At 42.1% G+C, this 23,189-nt stretch overlaps 1 protein-coding gene across 1 annotated transcript; it reads right to left on the minus strand.

Annotated features, from left to right (window-relative positions):
- Positions 1–2,452: 2,452 nt before the first annotated feature.
- Positions 2,453–22,649, minus strand: fbxo38 (F-box protein 38). The gene is made up of 21 exons (XM_056438725.1): positions 22,580–22,649; positions 20,966–21,196; positions 20,731–20,864; positions 17,988–18,151; positions 15,733–15,898; positions 15,366–15,641; positions 12,862–12,955; positions 12,303–12,433; positions 11,949–12,119; positions 11,687–11,829; positions 10,585–10,798; positions 9,800–9,979; positions 9,555–9,710; positions 8,599–9,327; positions 7,720–7,820; positions 7,257–7,359; positions 6,395–6,561; positions 5,513–5,658; positions 5,168–5,271; positions 4,249–4,362; positions 2,453–4,110 (listed from the first exon to the last, which is right to left on the minus strand). The coding sequence occupies exons 2-21, from the start codon at positions 21,097–21,099 to the stop codon at positions 3,932–3,934; spliced, it is 3,606 nt and encodes a 1,201-aa protein (XP_056294700.1). The 5' UTR covers positions 21,100–21,196; positions 22,580–22,649; the 3' UTR covers positions 2,453–3,931.
- Positions 22,650–23,189: the final 540 nt, after the last annotated feature.

Below are 23,189 nucleotides of genomic sequence, written 5' to 3' on the forward strand. Positions count from 1 at the left end.
TGTGTGTGTGTGTGTGTGTGTGTGAGAGAGAGACACACACAGAGAGACAGAGAGTGTGACTCCATCTTCTCTACTCCACTACAACTTGTCAAAGCAGGAAGAGCAGAGATTAGAGGAGCCAGAATTAGCAGTGTGCGTACAGGTAGATCTACAGCTGCTTGTATCTGCTTTCTGTCAGCTCCACTCTGCTCTGGAACCCTCAGCATGAGCGGACCGGCTCAAAGCAAGTTCAAAGAGGGGAGTTTCAGCAGTGTGACATATGGATTGACATTACTCAATAACATTTTAATTAGGGAAGGCAAGTGAACAAGGATGCAGATGTTTTATTTGATATGAAGACGCTGGTGTTGATTTTATCAATTATAGCCATTGAAAGGAAAATAAATAAGTGGGGGAGCACTTTTTATTTTGAACATCACCCTCTTTTTCTCTATGAAGACTTGTGAAATGTGTCATTTATATTAGAATTGATTGGAGCCAATATAGAACAAGGAAATGATCTGTAAAAAATAAATGATTCACTAATATCTCTGAGATTAGGCTTTATTGTCAAAACAACTAATTGCAGTAGATTTCAATAATCTCAGTGTCTTCTCTATGTCTGAGTTATAGAACACCTCATCCATGTTAGTGTCCTTTATTTAGAAAGTCTAGTCTCCAACTGACAAAAACAAAAAGCCCAACACATGCTTCTGGATGCCACAGCCGCTTTTATCAATCCAAGGAAGATTTGAGAAGCATTGTGACAAAAGTTGGAAATCCTCAAATCCTCTTTGGATACTTCGAAACCGCCTACCTTTCTCTTGGACCCCATCCCGACGAGGCTGCTTAAAGATGTTTCCCCTTTAATTGGCAGCTCTCGATTAGATGTTAACAATGTGTCTTTGCCAACAGGCCATCTACCACATTCCTTCAAAGTAGCTGTAAGTAAACCTCTCCAGAAGCAGCCCACTGTGGATCCAGAGGTGTTGGCTAACTACAGACTAATCTCTTACCTTCTCTTCCTCTCTAAGATCATATTAATCAGATAGATCTGAGTTTGTATTTGTAAACGATGACGCCTCGATGACCACCTACGTTAGTCACGGAGTTCCACAAGGTTCTGTGCTTGGACCAATTTTATTCACCTTATATACATGCTTTCTTTGGGCAATATAATCAGGAAACACTCCATAAACTTTCATTGTTATGTAGATGATACTCAATTATATATATCGATCAAATCAGAGAACAACCAACTCACTAAAACTCAAGCATGTCTTAAAGACAAAAAAACATGGATGACCTGCAACTTCATGTTAAACTCAGACAAAACTGAAGTAATTTTACTCGGCCCTAAAGTTAAACACATCAGAGATCAATCTTTGATCGGGACTTGTCCTTTAACTCCCACGTGAAGCAAATCTCAAGGACTGTATTTTTTCATTTACGTAACATTTCAAAAATCTGGCACGTCTCGTCTCAAAAAGATGCAGAAAAATTGGTTCACGCGTTCGTTACTTCTAGACTAGATTACTGCAACTCCTTATTATCAGGCTGCTCTAATAAATCTCTTAGGTCCCTCCAGTTGATCCAGAATGCTGCAGCTCGTGTTCTCACTAAAACTAAGAAAAGAGATCACATCACTCCTGCACTAGCTGCTCTGCACTGGCTCCCAGTAAAATCAAGAATCACATTTAAAATGATTCTCCTCACCTACAAAGCCTTGATTGGTGATGCACCATCATATCTTAAGGAGCTTGTAGTACCAAATTGCCCCACTAGAGAGCTGCGCTCAATAAATGCAGGACTACATGTGGTTCCTAGAGTCTTTACTCTTTAATAGCACTTATAGGGCTGAATCAGGTTTGCCCTGGTCCAGCCACTAGCGATGCTAAAGGCGTATAGGCTGCTGAGGGACGTTTTAGGATACACTGAGCTCCTCTCTTCTCTGTCACCCTTACATCTTTCCATCACACGTTATTAACTCTAATTCTTCCCCGGAGTCTTTGGGCCTTCTCCATTCATTGGGTCCATTGGACCTGGCTGTGTCAGTAGCTGGTTCTGACCTGTCCTCTTTTGCAATGCCTCTTGCCCCCGCCCCCCAACTCCTCTCTTCCTTCCGTTTCATGGATTGTGGTCCATGCCTGCTAATTATACATCATTTCTGTCGTATTCATTGAATGTGTTGTAACTATGCAACGCTGTTCATTCTGTAAACAGGACATCTATTGCTTCCGTCCATCCGGGGAGAGGGATCCTCCTCTGTTGCTCTCCTGAAGGTTTCTTCATTTTTTTCCTGGCGGTTTTTCCTGATCTGAGGTCAAAGGTCATGGATGTCATCTGTGTACAGATTGTAAAGCCCTCTGAGGCAAATTAGTAATTTTGAGCTATACAAAATAAACTGAATTGAGCAGTGAGGACATGTAACAACAAAGACAACAGTAAGGACATGTAACAAAGACAACCAGAGTTCTTTTTGGTTATTTTATTTTTCAATGTGAAATAGTCTTGTTTTTTCATTATAAACATATAAACACCATGGAAGCGTATCTTTAGCCATGACATCTGTACAGTCTATACACAAACAGAAGTCTCAACTTGCATCATATTCCGTTCATTCAACCTGCAAAAAGCAGTTTCAGTTCCTTTGATAGAGAACATTCAGTCAAGTTGCGCCTCTTTCTGAACCAAACCTGATACGTCTTAAACCTGGACAGGCAGTCCTGTCCACTGCTCTTAGTCCTTCAGAACAGAGCTGTCCGTCGACATGGCCAATGAAATCATTTAGAGGAAGCTAGAAGAAAGAAACAATCCTGAGCAATGAAAATGAAGTCTGAAAATGAAAACAGTGTGATAGTTCAGAGACCAAGAGCAGACCCAAAAAATACTTTAGGAGTATCGCCACTTAATAATACAATAGTCTCAGACTTATTAATAAGTGAAGCAAGAGTTCTTACGGTCAAACAAACTTTCCAAACATTCCTCATTTACAATCCGTCTGGAGATGGGAATAAGAAAGATTAGATAATTCCAGCCGTGTGTGTGTGTGTATATATATATATATATACACACACAGCTTACTGATCCAATCAAAAGCATTTGGTTGGGTCATTGGTAAAGGTCAGAACTGCAACAAAGCCAAACTTGCAGCCATTCAGTCAAGAGCGAGTGCGTCTCAGCATGACTGAACCATGCAGGGCATGTCATATTTGCATGGAAGTGTTGTGACTCATCAGGCTGGATTAGTGACAACTGGAGCTACACAAACTCGTTCATGAATCCAGCAGTTTCCCTGGCAGTGGGGCTTTCATCTTTAACGGACCCGTCACACAAAGAGGACCGATGCTTCCTACGAGAATCAACTGAAGGAATGTTAATCAGCGAGTGCTCCATTTTCTCAGCTCCACTGAACACCTCGGCCTCTTTTCCCATCTAGTGCTTGTGGTAAAAAGCAAAGCCATGACACATTGTCCACTATCCAGAACCTTCAACTCTTCTGCAGGTTAAGACAAAAACAACTTAAAACTGAATTTAAAAGTATATCTTCTTTGACATTTCTGTCTAAGGCCATTTCTGTCTGATTGGTCACATATGTGGTGCAGAGGTAGGCAGACTTTGGCGGTGGACGGGTGAACGATCAGACAAGGAGCATAACCCTTCCTTGCAAGATAGACAAGCAGCTGTGCAGTTGCCCGGGGTTATGACGTCAATACTGGCCAAAACAGAACTATATTAGAGATGTTTTATTTCAGAATGTACAGTTCTAGGGCGGTCATACAGGCTTTAAGATTTTGCTCAAATATTAAGAAAATCAGCATCAGATATAGGCCGTGAACCTCATCCAAACGACAACATCTCCATGTCCGTCTCTTCTCCAAAATAAAAGCGTGGCAGTCAGGAGCTTAGGCAGCGCTGCAGGACCGTCATCTGTTGGGACCCCCCTCTTCGTCTAGATGTAGTCATCATCCACAGGTTCTCCTGGTGTATCACAGTGATGGAGGAAGAGCACCACCACCCTCTGAAAAACTCCTCTTTTGCTTTGTCGGCGCTCTGAGATCTCCTCCCCGATGGTCTCCATGCAGATGTCCGCTGACAGCTGGCCTTTACGCCTGGGTGCGTAGATGGTGGCTTTTAAAAACACAAAGAGAAAATAGTTAAAGTGCTGATGTGAACAGGTTCTGTCCATCACAGAGACAATGGTAATGACCTGTGGCCGTTTAGCAAGTGTTCCCTTTGAAGACCGGTGAAAGTATCGACTGCACTCACTGCTTTCGTCGTCCTCAAAGTCATAGCGGGCATAACTGTTGGGATCAGCTGCTCTCAGAGTCCTCAGCCAGGGGAAGTCTGTTATCATGCTGTATGGTGCACCATCCACCAGTCCTGAACCAACACATCAAGAGAAGACGGTTATCTTTAATGGAGGACTGAACACCACATCCACGCGTTGTTTGGACAGAAGCCATACATTCTACTTCATGCTCTCTCTCTTCAACAGGATGCTTCCAGAAGATGTTGAGCTTCTCACACAGTTCTCTACATCACTGCTTATTGCACTGTAAACAGAACACACTGAAGTGTTTTGCGAGTTTATATTCATACCTACCCTAAGCCCTAACTCAGTAGGACTTGGGGTTGACGACTAGACCAATGAATCAACTACCATCGATGGACTGAGTACATCGAAGATGGTTTTGGGGATATTGTCCTTTTATTTAGCTAATTTAACGGTCTGAGAGCGGCTTAGGGAACAAAAAAAGAGACCGAGAGGTAAAACAGCATTTAGAGCCAGCATATTATGTCCACCAACACAGAGTTGCTGATTGTTGGAAAGACCGGCCATGATGGTTTGGGGGATTATGGTTTCCATTTAGTTCCTCAACAGGAAGTGAAGCTGAGTGCATAACAAACTCGGCAGAACCTTAACCAGGAACCTGATGAGGCTTCAGCAAGAAATCGACTGGAAATATATTGTCACATCTTTTAAGCTCATTCTAACATGCAGTACAAAGCAGGCATCGATTTCAACACTGCTCAACTAATGTGAACAATCACATAAGAATCATAGTTACAATGTCTTGCTCCACACATGATCTGAATGTGTGACTAATGACACAGCAGAAAACAGTTTGGTTGATTCTCCTGTGCATGTCTATCTTCAGGTTTAATGAAGATGGAACTGTGTTACCCTCCAGTGTATAGATCTCCCGGCCCCAGGGGTATGTGGGATTCTTCTTCACATCCTCTTCCGTCCTCGTAGCCTCTGGGAAGAACTCGTACTTGATCAACTCTCTGAGACACAAATACATACAGAGATCAGTTTAACTTGGCATTTTATTAGATTGGTTGTTATACTATAGTGCTGATTTTTAGGAAGAACCGAGTGCCCCCCCCCCGTCTCCTGGATGGTTGGTGATGCCGATTAATCAAAGCATGTTCACTCTCTCATTACAGTTAATATGCAGGAAAAGATAAATAGACCAGAAAGGGATTGATTTCTGACTGAATGCCAGTTATCAGAGACGTTACTCACTGGCTGATGTTGGCTATTGTGTCCATCCAGCTGCGAATGCGAACCTTGTTGCGTATATTTGGGGGGTTGCTGAACTCGTGCACTATAGCGATGTGATAGGGATAGGGCCCCTGGAAGAGCTGCCGCTCCAACGCTACCGAGTCGATCTGAAGAGAGAGAAGAAAAGAGATGTAGAGCCAGAACAATGTCAACATTATGACCACCTTTCCCATGGATCCAAGATGTGGTGTATTAATTGCCTGCATGAAATTGATCTCCCAACTAAAATCAGCAAAAAATGTCCAACTGGTTGAACATAATTTGTTGTAAATATGCTAAATTGTTGGCGACTTAACCCTTGTGTTGCCTTCGGGTCATTTTGACCCGATTCAATATTTAACCCTCCTGTCGCCTTCGGGTCAATTTGACCCGATTCAATGTTTAATGTCGGTGTTCTTTCGGGAGTCAACAAACAAACATAAAGTACCTCACACTTAAACTTGGAAAACAATATTAATTCTAATAATTTTCTGGAGATTTTAATAGCTGGGGTCATATTGACCTCAAGGGTAAAATATGTTAGTAAATATAAAGGTAACAGGAGGGTTAAACATTGAATCGGGTCAAATTGACCCGAAGGCAACACAAGGGTTAAATATATTTGTAAAAAGCCTTAATAAATTATCTTTGCAGGAGGACTTTAAACTATAAAGGCAAATGCAGACATCTTAATATGGAATAACAGCATTAAAATATAAATGTATAAAGGCAGTATTGACTTAATTGTTTTAATATATTGGCGTAGCAACCGCTTTTTTCCCTGTGATGCAAATACAAATCTTTTCAAATTAAAGTTACATCAATGGTTAGAATTTAACATCCAAGGAAACGGAGATTACCAACCTGGTGCATAGGGCGCATGTAGATGATGCGGTTCCTCTCGGGAGGCATTCTCAGGATCTGATCCAGGACCTGTTCCATGTCCAGCTTTTTACACTGAGCGTAATCAAACCTGTTCACGATGGGAGCGCTCTCGACCCGCAGCTGTTTCAACACTCGACATCTGGTGGCTACAGAGAGGGAGGACACGAGGAGACGTCGTGACCCAAGGCTTTTTGACTGAATAACTGCTGCGAGTTCTGTTATTAGAACTCAACATAAGGTTTGATAGGGGTTTACAACTGGGTTTATTTAGAGGACTGTACCACGGTCAAACAGTCATGAACATGTAATCTCCCCATGTTTAGCTAATTTTTTTGTCAATGCAGGTTACAAGGCTATAAATATGTCTTAAAATAAGCTATTATTTTGAGATTCTAAAAGATTTTTTTTCCAGAAATGACACCATATCAACAAAGATTCCAAGTTTCCAAAGTTGCCCATAAAAAAATGGCTAAAGAGAATAGTTCTGGTTTAACCAAGTAAGTGTTAAATACACAATGTAGTAGCTGTATGACACCGACACCACCAGCATTTGGATCGGTTCCCTATGAGCTTCGCTTTTTCGTGGGTTCTTCGTTTTTTTTGTTTACGTTTTTATGACTTAAGTATACCGACCCTTTCAGGTCAACATGGATCTTTACTGTGGTTGGCTAGATTCTCTTCTAGAACATACCTCGGCTATTCAACATTTGTACTTTTAAAAGTGTGTGACCAAAAAAGAAGGTGTACCATTTCCTCCAAGAGGTTTACATCTAAGATTATTAGTACATCTTTCCAATACAAAAACAAAAGTGAGAAAAACATCCTCATGAGTGTCCTTTACCATGAACGAACATCATCTTGGGGCAGTCTTTGAGGACTAGGTCAGTGATCCCACAGTTGGTCAGCGTGATGCCCACCAGGTTCTTACTCTTCAGAGACAAAATCTGCAAAAGCAACTCAGAATGTCAATGCTACTCACAAAGGATACACTAATGTTAACTTCCCCTCACATGTGCATCCTGGCTCATTGGCAACAGAATAGCAGCCATTGATCGATTCATTTGTTAAGACAACAGAAGAAAAAGGTCCTTCTGAGCTCAAATGTCTCGCTCTCAGCCCACCTGCCACACTCTGGCTCCCCCAAGGGGATGAAAACTATTTGGAAAATCTTGTGTATATCATCGTCACAAGTTTGAGAACTGTATTACAAACTATGTACAGTAAATGTAAATGCATTAAAAATTCACCCATTTGGTCTTCCAACAAACCTTATCAACAGTGACCATGAGACTGTGTGCCTGTACCTGTACGTGGTCGTCCTCAGTGACCGGGTCCGAGGTGCTGGTGGACTTGTCGGCCATTCGTTTCCTCCTCACTGATACTCGAGGCCTGGCTCTGGAAAGATCTACACAACAATATCACCTTCAACAATAGAAAAGCAAGCAGCACCATCTTTAACTGCCAAATGGGAAACAACTATTGTATCACCGCTGAAGTCAACCAAGTTAAAAAGGCACATATTAATTTAGCATTGCCCTCCATTATCATTCTCAATGGGCAGTAAAAAGATAAATAAAAAATGATATACATTTCAATGTCACAGAGCCAAGAATACATTCTTCTTCCTTGTCAAAAACCTGGCACCTACATAACCCACAATGCAACTCAACTGCAGACAGTTTAGTCATATTTAGGAGTTTGTGTTATGCTATTAAATGTAAGATGTAGCCTCTAGCCTAAAGCAGCGATGAGGATGGTTTTCAAACTAAGCTTTCAGACCTTTTGGCTCAAGGCAGCACTAAAATACGACTTTAAAAGCAACACAACTCACATTTAAGTTGCGTAAATGCCGGACATAGGTTTTTATAATAAGAGATATTGAAATAATTCAGGCTCTGCAACTGCGCAGATATATACAGTATTAGTTATTTTATATTGATATGCTAGGAAATATGAGAAGTTACTGATCTTAGTAATGAGTTTCCTTTTTTTGGCCTTGTCCCCATTTATTTTTATACGAATTAGATCAATATGTGAGTTAAAAGTTTCTTAGTCTTTAGAGGGGGAAATTAACGGACTGTCTGCAGAACTATCACTTCGCTGAGCACCAACATGAAACCACAGGCCTGAGCTTTTGCACAAGATCAAAGGTTCCACTCCACGTGTTCTGGGCCTGGTCTTACCCGTCTCAGATATCAGGGACACAGAGGACGTACGAGTGCAGGATCGGGTCAAAGGCCGCCTAGGAATGAAGTCCTCGTCTGTGGCCTCACCCTTCTGTGAACCTGAAAAGGTAGCGTAGGGCGATCCAGCAGGGGTAGGCAATCGTTGTCCCTGTCCTGTCGGCTGCGCTGGTCTCCTAGCAGCATGGTTTACAGCAGCAGCTCTGGGATCCAGACTGTCAGCACAGGCAGGAGCAGAGCTCTGCCTCACCCCAGTCTCCCTTGTGCAACTGGCCCCAGTCCGTGTACCAGAAGGGCTTTCCGCGTAGTCGTTAGTCCTGCCAGTTCCTGTCGCTCTGTCAGTGGTTGTGGTTGCTTGGTGGCTGTTCCCCACCACCAGCCTCCCACATCCACCAACCTGCCTGGATGTGGCTGCTCCAGGGCCAACTCTGCCCACTGATCCAGTCACTGGCCTCACCCCGGTCCTTGCTGCTGCCCCAGGACCCCGTAGTGGCCCACTGTCAGCCCCAGGTCTTGCAGCAGTCTCCACAGCCTCGGTGGCAATTCCTTTAACGCTAGTCCTCCTGCTGTTCTCCACAGCAGCCTTCATGTCAGCCTTAATCTGTTCACTTGTCACCTGACAGCTCTTCTCACAGCTGCTGTCCAACACCAGAGTCTTTGTCTCATTTGCCGAGATCGCCTCCGATACAGCCACATTGTTGCCCCGCCTCACTGGAGTCTTTCCTTTACCTGGAAACAAACATTTGTGTTACATTGGTGGGATAAACTTGTGCTTTTTAAAGTCTTTTTTTTTTTTATTGAACAAGGTGAGACGTTTTTCTCCCACATATGTGCCCACATACTGTAGCTATTGTGTTTCTGAGCCCCCCCTCCCCTCCTCAGATCTATAGTGCAACAACAACCCAATGAGACGTGTATTGACCGAGTGCTGGGTGTGTTCCGTGTTGTGCTGACACCTTCTGAACAGGAAGCTGGCTGCTGCAAACAGGAAGCTGGCATTAGCCTCGAAACGAGGCCTTCCTCTTCTTCACTGTCGGAGTCCGAGATGACCAGCGGGGGCTTTGGAACAGTGGCACAGGCTGGTCTACACTGCTGGACTAAACCACTTGGACCTGGAGAGGGAGGGGGATGCATCAGCAGACATCAACAAATAAATAAGGAGCTCTTATGAATCGGAGAGTATGAAAGAGAAGCTCCTAACCTGCTTGCTCCTCATCAGGAGCGTGTGGCGCTCCTGCTGGACAACCGTCAGCCACATCAACTCTCACCTCCCCTTCTGTTCTTTTCAGCTCCATCTGAGGACCAGCCTCCATGTTGTCCTCCTCCAACAGCACCGCCTCCTCTTCTTCTACCTCTTCCATCCCATTTACCTCCACTGGTGCTGTGAAAACAAAAACACTTTATTTTTATCAAAGCATAACGCCTCTGCATTCAACCCAGTCTAAGCATTTGGAGCAGAGGGCTGATGGAACGGGCCTGGGAGCAACTTGGGGTTCAGAGTTCTTCACATACGAGACAGGAGGAGCCAGGATGTGATTAAGGACGACGCACTACGTAGCCTCCAGAAACGATAACCAAGAGTTTATTATTAGATTTCTGTTTCCATTTGTTCATTTGTCTGGTAACAGGATCTCAAAACGTGGATAAATTACATCTGAAAGAAATCTACTTTACACATTGACAAGTATTGTAAAAGACTAGAAAAGCACTTTATAAGTAGGGTCCATCTCCTGCTTTCAGACTTTTGGTGATGCAATTTAACATGTTAACTTTACGTGTAGCTCAGTTCCTATTTGTACAGAACACTAATTATCCCAATACAGGATTCAGGTGTTCCTCTTTTTTGCAACATTTACATATTTGCCCTCGCTATGTTTCTATGGAAAATGAAGGGTTAAAATACTTTAGAAGTCAAAATCCATGACGTTGAGCTGCTGTGTTCTGATCGTTGCTGCTCCGCTGGATAAGAATGCAGGTGGGACTTGCCATTGTTCTGCTGCCGTCTTTGGTTGTTGTTGTTGTTGATGATGTTGTTGACGACAGGTGGAGGAGCAGCAGGCATGTTGGCCTCATTGTTGTTGTTGTGGTGGTGGTTGTTGTTGTTGTTGTTGTCGTTGTCATTGTTAGAGTTCTGGTTGCTGACCAGTGCTGAGGACACTCCAATACCAGTTCCTGCACTCAGGCCTACCCTGGCACAGCCCTGTGACACACACACACAGTATGCAGACTATACATAAGTACATATTCTAACTTTATTAAGCAGACTAGGCATTACGCACATATAACAAATTAACTTAATCTACAGTTGTTGTTGTCAAGTAGAACATTCAGTGATTCTGCTTATAACGACATAACTCAGTTATGATAAAATAGTTCTGACGATACCAATTGGGCCCACAACTACTGATTACAACTCATCAGGCATCATGCATCTGAATGTATTTTGATGTGAAGGCAAGGCCTGCAATGTAAATGATAAATGGACTGCAATTGTATCGCACACTTAAACTGTGAACGTGTTGACAACGACTAGTATTCGTTCCCTTTTGCGCCTGATGGTGTAAAAATATTGCAAAGTCAGAAGAACAATTTTTACTAAATGGTCATCAAACCTCTCTTCAGGGGAACGGCTCTGAAACCAGTACGGACCACAAGAACTTCAAGGTTGGTTTTGGATTCGCCGTGAACAAAATATTTTAAAGGTTTTCTTTCTGGAGCTGATAATAGAAGTAGCCATGGAGTGAGCCATCTCACTTCTTGACAGTTTATGAGCTGAAATGTGAGCAAGCTTTTCAATTATCCTGGAAACCTGGATTCTGGAGTTTAGTTGGATGGCGTTCGTTCCTATTTATACATACGTCGTTCGTTACTATTTTGGATACATTGTATACACTTTTATTGAGTATTTTTCATTTCCTTTATTATTTGAATAGTTTAGTGTCATGTGCCCTGCTATTTTATTATATTGCATATATTGTAAACAAAGACATTTCCCCCTGGGGATGAATCAAATCCATCTAAACTCATTTCTACAGAGTTTCATCATAAATACATGCGATGGTTCACGTTGCTCTGAGTGTCTAAATACCTTGGGTGGTTCTCGAAACATCTGGTCCAGACAGATGAACTCCAGACTGGGCAGTAACTCTATGAACTGGGCGAAGGATTCTAGTTTGATGGCATGACAGCGGACCAGAGTGAGGTCAACGAGGCGACTCCATCTGGACTGATCTGAGGACAGACACAAACGGACAAAACACTTATTATTAAATAGAGAAAGTGACATATGGACATAAATATTCAGACCATGAGTGACAGAAGCTAGCCGAGTGGTGGCGAGTGTGTTTCACCTGTGATCCAGTGGTGAGGGTTATGCAGGTGTGGACAATTGTAGATGAGCAGGTATTTAATATTAGTGAACACCTCGTTCACCACCTTTATGCCGATATCTGTGATGATGCCGGGGTTCTCGATGACATCAGCCAGACCGTACTTCACCATCTCCGAGTGACTCAGTTTACCTGCATTTAGCAAACAAACATTGTTTTCAACACACTTGTAAACTTAATTAAATGTATTCAATCCAAGTGGGCACACTGTGAGAGAGCCTGGTGCCACAACAGTGGATCAAGTACAGGAGAAAGTCTCCTCTCTGTCAGGAAGGAAACGGGCCATGGTGGTCATATTGGACAGAAGGAACTAACATTGCAGCAGGAACTCATCCACGTATCCCAGATGAAGAGTCTCAAACTGAGGAAACTCTAGTTCAGCCATTTTGAGAGCGGAGAAGACTCCATCTTTCGTCAGCGAAGGCTGGATGCGCAGCTCGTGAAGCCTGTTTAGCACACGGACATCATGGTGGTGAGTATTTCTGTTGGTCCTACTAAGCACTTAAAATAAAGTCTGCAACGGAGGACATCTTCTGATGTTAGATTAAGTTAAAACAACCTGGGGGAATTTTGAGTTCTCTATCGTGAATGTTGTTTGTTTACAAGAATAAATGCTATAGTATGAAAATAGAAAGATAATGCTGTGATAGTTATTCTGACATACTGCACAGAGATATTGTTGACCCAATGCCGCCTATGATACCTTAAACTCACACACTGCAAGTATCATTCTTACGTACTACATGTTTGCTCTTTACTCTGTTCAGTGTCTCCAACATTTGCCCACAAGATGAACCCCTTTGCAGTTTGCTTTAAAACATGGACCCGTGTTTTCCCCTCAGTTAGTTTCAGGAATGGATGACTGGCTGTGCACCTGCGAGCAGCGGTGATGATGAGGTAGCCCAAGTCCACTTCCAGAGCGTTCTTACAGGCGCCAAACACAATGGTGTGGAGGTTCCGAAATCCTCCTAAGAGGTACACAGACAGTATCACAAAGAACAAACAAAATCTTATCAAACAGATGTGGGATTTTGAGCTAGAAATATGAACTCACAATTCGTATCTCGAGAAAAGGAGACGGGAGGATTAAATATATATATTTTTTTAACCCTCCTGTTATGTTGCCGGTCAAATTGACCCGTTTCAAAGTTTGAAAATCTAGGAAAAATACTTCTAAGTACTCTTTCTGTATAAAACGTCTTCTGCTTACCTTATTTAGTGTAATCAACATTTAAAAAAAATACTAAAAAAATATCATGTATTTGCAACCCCCCCCTGCAGGTTTATATAACAGAGATGATGTTCCCGGGTTAATTTGACCCGGCTGTGAAAGTGCAGGCTAAAAGTCATCAGAAGAGTCACGTTCAGAATATTTCTTTCTTTGTAAATGTAGGACAGTCTTTCTTACTCCCTCCCACCAAGTTTCAACACACACTCACACCAACACACACACACAAACACACATATCAGCACACACACACCCCGTTCACAACCCCATAATAAAGTTGTACACATTTCAAACAAAAGAATCAGGTGGTTGTTATGGGAACCATCTATAACTTGCTGTGTGCCCATCACCCTACATGAGAAGCACACTTTACAGAACAAACACTGTTTATCATCTTCTAACTTTCCCCCTAAATACACCTTTCTTGGACATGGGACACTAATGTGAGGGTTTCTTTCATGTCTCAACTAATAAATATGTAGTATAGTACTTCTAATATACTGTCTGTCTGACTGGGAGAGACACACCCTGTCTCATCCCAATCTCAGACCCACACACATTCTCTTTCCAACGATCCCACCTGCGCGAGAAATACAGATACTATTTTGACGGGAACCTTTATTTTTCCCTGCGGGAAAACTCCACCCACACGTATCAGGGGAGGGCCAAACATACGAAATGGTTGCTGAGAAGTCCTACAACATTACACTCTGCAGATACATACGACTGCACCAAGAGGATGACTGTGTGCTGGCCTTTGGTATCTTTTATAACATAATGTATGCATCTCAACACTAAAAATAAACATAACTAACGTTTACTTTCAATACAAATCCTTTATGACTCATTTGGCTTGATTTTTAGTGGGCGGGTCATTATGACCCTGAACAGCACAGGTCATCTCTATTTATCTACATCACCCCATGAAAAAAGTAAACGTACAAAATGCAAATAAAATTTAGGAGAAAATACATGTTATGGTAGATTAATGCAATTTAGATTTAGATTCTTTCAATGTTCCTACAAAATAGTATGAACATGTATTTGTCATTAAAACAAGTGAGTGCTCCTGATTGAACTCTGATCTATGGAGGGGTAAATAACTCAATTCCACTAAAAACTGATTTAATTGTTAGTAATGTTGTTGGTGATGATGTACAAACTATAGTTTTTAGAATTTGTGGGTTTCTGACCACTTTTGGATGATTCAACATTAACCGGGTCAAATTGACCCGGGAACATCACGGCTGTATGTAAGAAACGAACATAACAGGAGGGTTAAAAAGGCAGATATATTAATTAATTGGGGCAGGAAAAAGTCGGGAGATAATTAAATCAACCGATACCACGAGCTAAACTCGAGAGCAGTCGTATCAGTATTTGAAGAACACAACATGAGTAGACAACTATGCAAGAACTACTCTGCAATGCAATTACAAAAAAGCATCAACAAAACGACAGAGGACTGCTAAGACTAACAAAAAACAACAACGACCAGAAATGTGAAAGAAAATATTGTGCGTCAAGTATAGACACAACAACCGATCACAATAGTGCGACTGAAAAGACAAATGTAACACCGACTATGAGGTTTCAGATCATCTTAGATCACAAAATATAATGAATTATAGAGCAAAAATAAGCACGACGAAGCAATGGAATGAAAATTTGGCACAAAAATGTCATATTTCACACCACATGAGACACAATGTCTTAAATTGGACCTGAACCATGTGTACTGTGCCACAAAGATGAAGGCAATGTAGAAATTCACACGCAGTGTGTTACCATACACCATACATTCTTCTGATTAAACTTCCATGGGAACTAGGGATGCACCAAACTCAGCTAGGACTGGATGTCAGGTGAGATACTTTTCACTTTTTTGTTGATAACAATTGCTGTTTGCTTGTGAGCTATATCGGCCGATACAGATAATTGTTCTGAAAAAAAATCTATTTCGTATCTTGATGTAAAACTCATCACACTATGACAGATACACTTTGTAATAACATTTTAGATTCAAACGCACGCAAACCGGATCACAGATCTAATACGGTCCGTTACATTAATAATGGGAACAGGACAAACGTATATTACTCTCAGAATAACCACACGTAGGGCTAATTGTAAACACATAACCTCCTCACCTGACCTCCAACTGTCCTCGACTACGTGTTGGATCAGCCCTCCCAGGAAGGGCACTCTAACCAACTCCAGCTGCTCCAGGTTGCGGGCTGATGCTAACCCAGTAACCAAGGGAACATATTTGAGGGAGTTGGTCGGTCCTGCACAGTTCCGCATGACAAAGGTTCTCAGGCTCACACACAGAAAGTCCTTAAACGGCTGTGGTTTGGTGAGACGGACCCACTTCAGATAAAGGTGGCGAAGCATGGACACACAGGGGATCTCTGGGACATTCACACCTGTGAGAAAGAAAAACAATGTGAACTCATGCACCAACAGGATGAAGCTGCTTTAACTCCAGTCGTGAGGATGTGTTTCTGTCCTACTCACCTACTAGATGTAGTGTCTGGATTTTTGCCGTTATGGGGATAGTCAGTTTGTTCTCAGCAGGAATGGGAAAAGCTCCGTTACGGTTACGGAACTTCCCCAGGATATGAACCTGGGGCATGTAGTTCCATATGGCTTCCACCAGCTCCAGATGGGATGTCTCCACCCCCTGAAATAAGGTCAAATGAGGTATTAGACTATAAAAACTAGCCTTTTCCCCCTGTAGCTATATCTTAATTAGATAGTACGTGTTAAGCTGGAATGGATAGCTGCAGTTGATTACAATTTTGAAAAATATGAATAAAATGTAATAGATTATTTTGAATATCGTCATTGCTGAAAGATGTTTAAAAGAGTCTATACAATTCAGTGAAAAACTGATTTAGTTACAAACAAATGTTTTATGGAGTCTGTAGAATAAGATGCCAGTTATCCCCCCATAGGTGCATGTTGAAGAGTCCTTGAGCAAGACACTGAACCCTCAGTTGCTCTCTGGGTGCTTCACTGCAGCCCGCTGCTCCTTAATGGCTACGGATGGGTCAAATGCGGAGAAGAATTTACCCTCTGTAGGATCAATACAGGTTATATTATCATCTCATTGAAATTGGTAATTTGACATGCGTTCCTTAACCCAAAATGCACCTCCTGCTATTTGAAATTATGCCATATTGTGATTTGGATAAACTTTTTAAGAATTGTTTAGCCCTATTTTAAAGCTGTGGGAAAGGCATGTGCGTGAACATCCATTCTTAACCTTGAACCAGCAATGTGGAAAAAAATAAATCTTTCCTCAAGTTGAAACATGTAATTTTTATCTTACCCTGTGCAGAGTTTGACAGGACCAAACAGAATTTTTTTCAGCAACACAGTGATCTCTTTGATATAAAAAGTTTTAAAAGCCTTTGAAACAGGTCTCAGGCTTCATCCATAGTGAAAATGACCAGTACCTTTCTGAAAGGTTCGGAGATCTTCCACTGCAGCTACATACACTCTCCCGCAACTGGCAACAACTGACATGAAAGATATGGCACAAATGAAACACCTCTATGGACACTCGGTGTTACTTAAGGGTTCGGGCCAATCTTCACCTGCAGGTCACCAACCTGTGGTCTGACAGGAGGCAGCATGCGAAGCTGGAGAAACACTTCCAAGACTAAAGGGTTCCCCTCAAACGTTGCACCCTTCCCTCTCTACTCTTCTCCCTGAATGCTGAAGCTGTACCTCCACCAATCACCAGACGACACCCCCCTCATTGGACTCGTCTCAGGTGGGGATGAGTCTGCGACCAGTTGATGACCTAACGTAGTCAAAACAACTTAGAGCTCAACTCTGAAGATATTGGAGCTGGTAGTTCACATAGACCTCACCGAACCCCTATGTGCGAGCCCCCAATCCACGCTGTGGAGTCCTTCCTCTTCCTGGGCTCCACCATGACCCATAACCTCAAATGGGAGCTGAACATCAGCTCAGTCACTAAGAAGGCAAAGCAGAAGATTTTCTTCCTGAGGCAGCTGAAGAAGTTCCACCTGCCAAAGACAGTGATGGTGCACTTCTACACTGCTATCATTGAGTCCATCCTGTGCTCCTTCATCAGCATCTGGTACACTGCAGAGGACATGGGCAGACCATCATCCCTCCGATGAGAATGGCCTGGACTTGTAAACCACACACACACACACACACACACACACACACACACACACACACACACACACACACACACACACACACTTCTTGACACACACTGTCACAATCAATACACACACACACACACACACACACACACACACACACACACACACATGACTTTTTGCATTGTGTTTGTTTAGCACCGGATCACCAAGAGACATTATAAAGTAAAAAGGGATTCTGAACCTCGTTACATTGTTTCCAAGTTGGATAACTACATAAGGCAACAAACGCAACTGACTGGAACAACCAACTGAAGAGGAAGCATCATCAAGAATGCTGCTCTACCCACTTTTCACGACACCCGAGAACAAAAGACTGAGTCACTACAGACTAGACGATTATAACATGCCTGTGTGTCGATACTAAGCTGTTATAAATCACAGAAAACCAAGACTATGCAGCTTTGCTACAAAGAAACACAGCAGAACAACCGCAGAAGAGAACCCAATCAGTGGAATCACTTGGTACGACTGTCGGCTAGATTGAAAAACCTGCATCCCCTCGTCTCTATGATCTACACGTGCACCTTGCTGCAATAGGATATTGTTCCCACACAACTTACTGACCAGTATATTGGGACAGGCTTGTAGTGCCTCCAGGACTCCGGGTATACTGAAGGCCTCGTAGCCACGGACTCGTCTCCTCTCCAGGTATCGAGGGTGGAGGCCATATAGCTGCTCCAGATCTGGCATTTTCTTCAAAAGGAGCAGAAAGCTGCCGTCTGTAAAGCCTAACACAGAAAAAAACAATGAACTCAATATCAGATTCTTTCCTCAATGTCCGGTGTTTTTCACAAAGGGCACAAAAAAAGTCTCAACTGTGCACTCAAGAATCAAAAACACCGTTGGAATAAACTGCCGTACACAAGTAGTAAATACACTCATCAGTACAATACTCCCACATCATATTTATACAACCAATGTGTTTAGAATGACATTTTCTGGAGCACAGTGTAAATAAAATACCATGTGTTAAATGAGTACTTAAGGAAAAGAATAAACGTAGTAGCATCAAAATATACTTAAAGTACGAAAAAGTACGCGTATATTCATTATGATGCATGACCAATTTCAAATAATAGATTTTCCGTCGGCCTACATCATTGGATTATAATTATATATCGACTGTTCTTTGTGTTTTAGATCACTCACAGCCACCATTTGAAAATGCTCTGCATTCATTTTTGGCAACCGATAATTACTCCCTTCACAACCATGTAGTTTATGCTCAAGACGACTTGCCCACAGTTACAAATGCTATATGACACGCTCTTTGCAGACAAACAACTAAGACAAACCAGTATCACAGGTAAAACCACTGCAACCAACATTGCAAAGAGGTGAAAGGACAATATCTGCCTCTGAGATGTAGTGGACAAGTTATATGAAGTACAAGTACCTCAACATTGTACCGAGTAACCTACGTAAACTGACCGTCGTGTAAATGTAGTTACATTCCACTACTGCTAGTCCAAGAGCACACAGTTCCTCATTAGATCCAACCTCTACATGTGACTAACAAAGTTCACCAAGCAGATGCACTTAACTTTAAAATGTATTACATTTTCATCAGGGGGTGCGAGGTCCATCCACCAGAGTCTCACAAACTCCTGTGGGAATCACTGCACACCATATGTGACACTTTGGTATTTCACAGTGCATAGGGTTGTTTTTTTATTGCCGCTTCTTTGATTTCTGCTCCTTTCTGTGCCGATTAAAAACAAGCTAAGCAATAAAATAATGACTTTTGATCATGCACTCAATGGATTTCCTCTGACTTCAATGTCATAATTCTGTTCAAACCGTCACACAATATGCATTTCAAGCGACTGATCTGGTGCTGGGCAACAAAACCATATTGATCTTATGATATGAGACTACATATCATTTTGGATGTCGTCGTAGTATGGCAGAAGTGTTGCCTTTTCCTGCGTTACAGTAAGTCGATGTTAGGTTCTTAATTTACCAAACTGTTGTAGTGTTCTATTATTTGCCTTAATTCACTTAATCATTATATCTACATTACCGATCATCCGTCAAATATCTATTTTGTGAAAACATCAATGGTCAACGCTAGAATATTGAGCAATTCCAATAAAGTATTGGTCAGAAATATTGTCAAACTTTGATTTTCTCTCTATCACCAAGCCCGATATTGATCAATTTGGTCTAACAGCATATTGCCCTGTTTGAGAAACAAAATAAAGATCATACAATTCCTTATTACTACAAGCAGTGGAAGCACATAACTCACTGCCAGGTATCACAAGTTGACCATTATAAACTAATCATTACACTTTGTATTCCAGAACAAAGTATGACTCATAAAACGCATACAAATATGATAAATTAATTTAAATGATGAAAACCAGTGCAATGAAGCTCAGTGTTTACAATGGGTATAATAGAACAACTCTTTGGCACCCCCTATAGAAGATGCTACCACATAGTAACCCTTCTACACAGCCCATCTCCAGTGTGGAGAGTTATAGTCATAACAGCAATGACGACAATGATTGTGTGGCAGTGCAAAGTGTTCAGTGGAAGGTATGGAAGACTAATCTTGGTGTTGGCTTCTGTGTGAAAGGTTTGAATCTGAATATTTTTGCTGAAATGATTCGCATTTTAGTTTTTCTTTCTGCCCAAGCAGGAGTATTTCCCACAGGTGACAACACGTCTAACAAAGACACATTCCTGTTGTGCTACATTTGTGACAGGGTAACTCCAAAGATGTCGCGACAAGATTATCTGGACATCTGGGAAAATGGCTCAGGCTTCCCCAAACCATTTCACTTTCCTGTTTCTATCGTAGCTTCCTGCTGTAGCTCACACCCAGTTCAACACTTTAATCAACCACCAAGTATTTGTCGAAACACTCTGTCAAGAAGACCATAATGCTCTTCTGCCTCTGGATGAATGGCCACCCCGCTACCCAGAGGACCCAAAGATCTCATCTCAGTGAAAGCGCTTCTGTTTTCTGGTCCTATAGTTATGGAAAAGTCAATGGACTTGCATTGACTATATAGCCTTGCTAGTCTTCCGACCACTCAAAGTGCTACACTTCAACACCTCATTCCTACAAGGCAGAGGTGCCATGCAAGGTGCCAACCTGTCCATCAGGATCTAAACTAATCATTCACACACCAACGGCAATTAGCAGATGGCCAGGTCTACCTCTAACCACCCCCCCCGAAGTCAGGACAGCACAATCCCTGTCTGGCTTTCACCACATGCTGAAAAACACCTTTTTAAACGGCACCTCCACCTGAACTTGTGTGTTAGCTAGGGATGGCCCTGGTTGTGGTCTTACCTGAAGGCATGTACTCCCACCAGCGACCAGCACACAGATCCACTACCTTGACCACTCGCAGGTACAGTGTCACAGCTTCCCGAAGCTTTCTGGACAGACACTCCATACACATGATGTCCTTCATGGGAAGGTACCTACAAAACAATGGTCAAACAGTTTGCATTTTAGGCTTGAGACACACACACACACGCACACTCAAAAGCAAAGTATGGTGTGTAGGTAGAATGCAGTGTACCTGAATATGTGACAGAGGACTTCATGGGACAGCTCATTGATGTAGTCTTTGGGCTCACTAGGTCTCAGGACCAGTTCCCCTTCACAGGTGCCCACAATAGGCTGGAGTTTAGAGGCCTTCTTCCTCGGACCCATCACTTGTGTGTCACTGCCCAGGCTTATACACACACACTCACTCACTATCTTCCTCCCTCCTGCAGGAGGTTCTCTTTCCCAAGCATGAAGCTTAATTCTGGACACAACATCACAGAAGAAGACACGTTAACGAAAGTGAGGAAAGAGGATACAGAGACGGGGGCGCTTGGTAATTGCCTTCATGTGTCATCGCGCCTAAGGTGACCTGGAAAGTAATAACTGATCTGCTCTGAACGATGGCTCATATCCCTTATTTCTGCCGGGAAGTGTGGATAAAGGGAACATTCTTCATGAAAATCTTTCATCAGACCGACACCCCTTTATTGTATCAAGTCAGTGACTGGAGCACGCTGCAGCTGATCAGGCTGATTTGAAACACATCCCCACAACATGCACTTCTTTAGTGGTGGGAATGAAATAAACCAGAAAGCAACTCATTCAGGTTCTAGGAGGAAGCAGGTCTGTTGTCTTTCAGAAATAAACACATTTTAATTATCTGTTGACGTAATCTCAACAATTTATACTCAAAATCACTGTGGGTCTGGCAGAACTATACATGTCTTTAGCTACATCATTTCTACTTACCATTCAGGTCACTAAATAACTTCTGCACTGATAACCTGGTTCATTACATTTATTTGCAAACAGATTATCAATAAATGCTGAAATGTCAAGAAACACTTTGACACCGAGCTTTGTTTACCAGCTACTCAGTAACTGTATGCACTTTATATTTAGGCATGTCATAATAACATTAAACACGAAGGGATTTAAGAAGTTTATCTTATTGTTCATACTAACCAAAGAAAGATTTCAAGAAGTAGCATCATGGCTGAGAGACATCGTACTCTCAGTTATCAAAGATTAATGACTAACACATTGGGCTCTTCGGGAGTTATGAATGCACGTAACGTCAGCTGGCGTGTCTGTCTAATGTGTCATCAGTCGCACATGTCAACAAGAGTTTCGTTAACAGTAGCACAAGCTACTTCTAGTTATGCCTTTAGGTGTTCAGTCAGGGAACTTTGCAAATGCTTCGTTTCAAGATTGATGTGTGTGGGTGAAATGTAAAAAAGGAAGAAAACAACTCTCGTAACGCTGTGTAGTAAATGCATGTCACTTCCGCTTGGAAGCTTTTCACAAAACCACAACAACAAAAAAACAATATATATATGGTTGTTAACCAACTAACAAACGTCAGTACACCAGTTTACAAACCAGTGATCGTTACACGTTCATTCACAATGTGGGACCTACTTCACAACTAAAGAAGCCCCGTTATTCCACACCTGTCACACTTGTTTTACGTTATCATGCTGTAAAGTTTAACCTGGTCTTTGTCAAAGCTAGCTTACTTGTTAGCATCGCTGAGGCGAACATTGTACAGAGAAACGAAATCACAAAACTAAATAATAAAGCAAGCTCAGAGCCTTAAACGGTATCGCCTCTAACAAGGCCTTAAGCAATGATGCTAACCTACCGGCATCTTTTGATGAAAGCCGCTGTGATGTTGCTCTTCAGCCATCCTGTGGCTACAGCAGATTTGCTAAAGAGTTGCGCTCTATCACTTCTTCTTCTTCTGCTCTTCTTCTTCTTCGTTGTTCTAATTGGTGGTGTTGACGGACCGTAAGCCAACATAACATGTGTATGCCGCCACCTACTGTATCGGAGTGTCTGGATTCATGACATACCTTAGGTATTCATTTAGATAGATAGATAGATAGATATAGATAGATATGTACTTTATTAATCCCCAAGGGGAAATTTGCCGTAACAGTAGCAGCACCAATAAACTAAACACACAAGAATAACAAATAAAATATAAAAAACAGGGATGAAAGATAAAGATGTATACAAGAAGTATACAAATTTACATGTCATTTTAATGCCTTCTTTGCTAATTTATCTGCTTGTTCATTTCCGTAACACCCATGTATATCCATCTTATGTAGTCTTTAGAGTATTATGTGTATTTCTACCTCGAGATCTTCTCTAACCGTTGGTGTTTGGGCCATCCCCTGAAGTCTGCAGCAGAGCAAATGACAACTGAATGTGGCTGTACATGTTCTATGCACTGAAAACCAGAAAAC

This window comes from Pseudoliparis swirei, chromosome 19 (assembly GCF_029220125.1).
Source record: "Pseudoliparis swirei isolate HS2019 ecotype Mariana Trench chromosome 19, NWPU_hadal_v1, whole genome shotgun sequence".
Taxonomy (NCBI): Eukaryota; Metazoa; Chordata; class Actinopteri; order Perciformes; family Liparidae; genus Pseudoliparis; species Pseudoliparis swirei.

Bases quoted from the DNA above. Each gene is read 5' to 3' on its own strand.
- fbxo38 (XM_056438725.1), bottom strand. From the start codon at position 21,099: ATGGGTCCGAGGAAGAAGGCCTCTAAACTCCAGCCTATTGTGGGCACC. The intron at 18,152-20,730 runs GTAAGACCACAA...TTTCTGTGTTAG, and splicing joins GTGGGAGTACATGCCTTCAG to GCTTTACAGACGGCAGCTTT. The intron at 9,711-9,799 runs GTTAGGAGCTTC...CTCCCTCTCCAG, and splicing joins TCCTGATGAGGAGCAAGCAG to GTCCAAGTGGTTTAGTCCAG.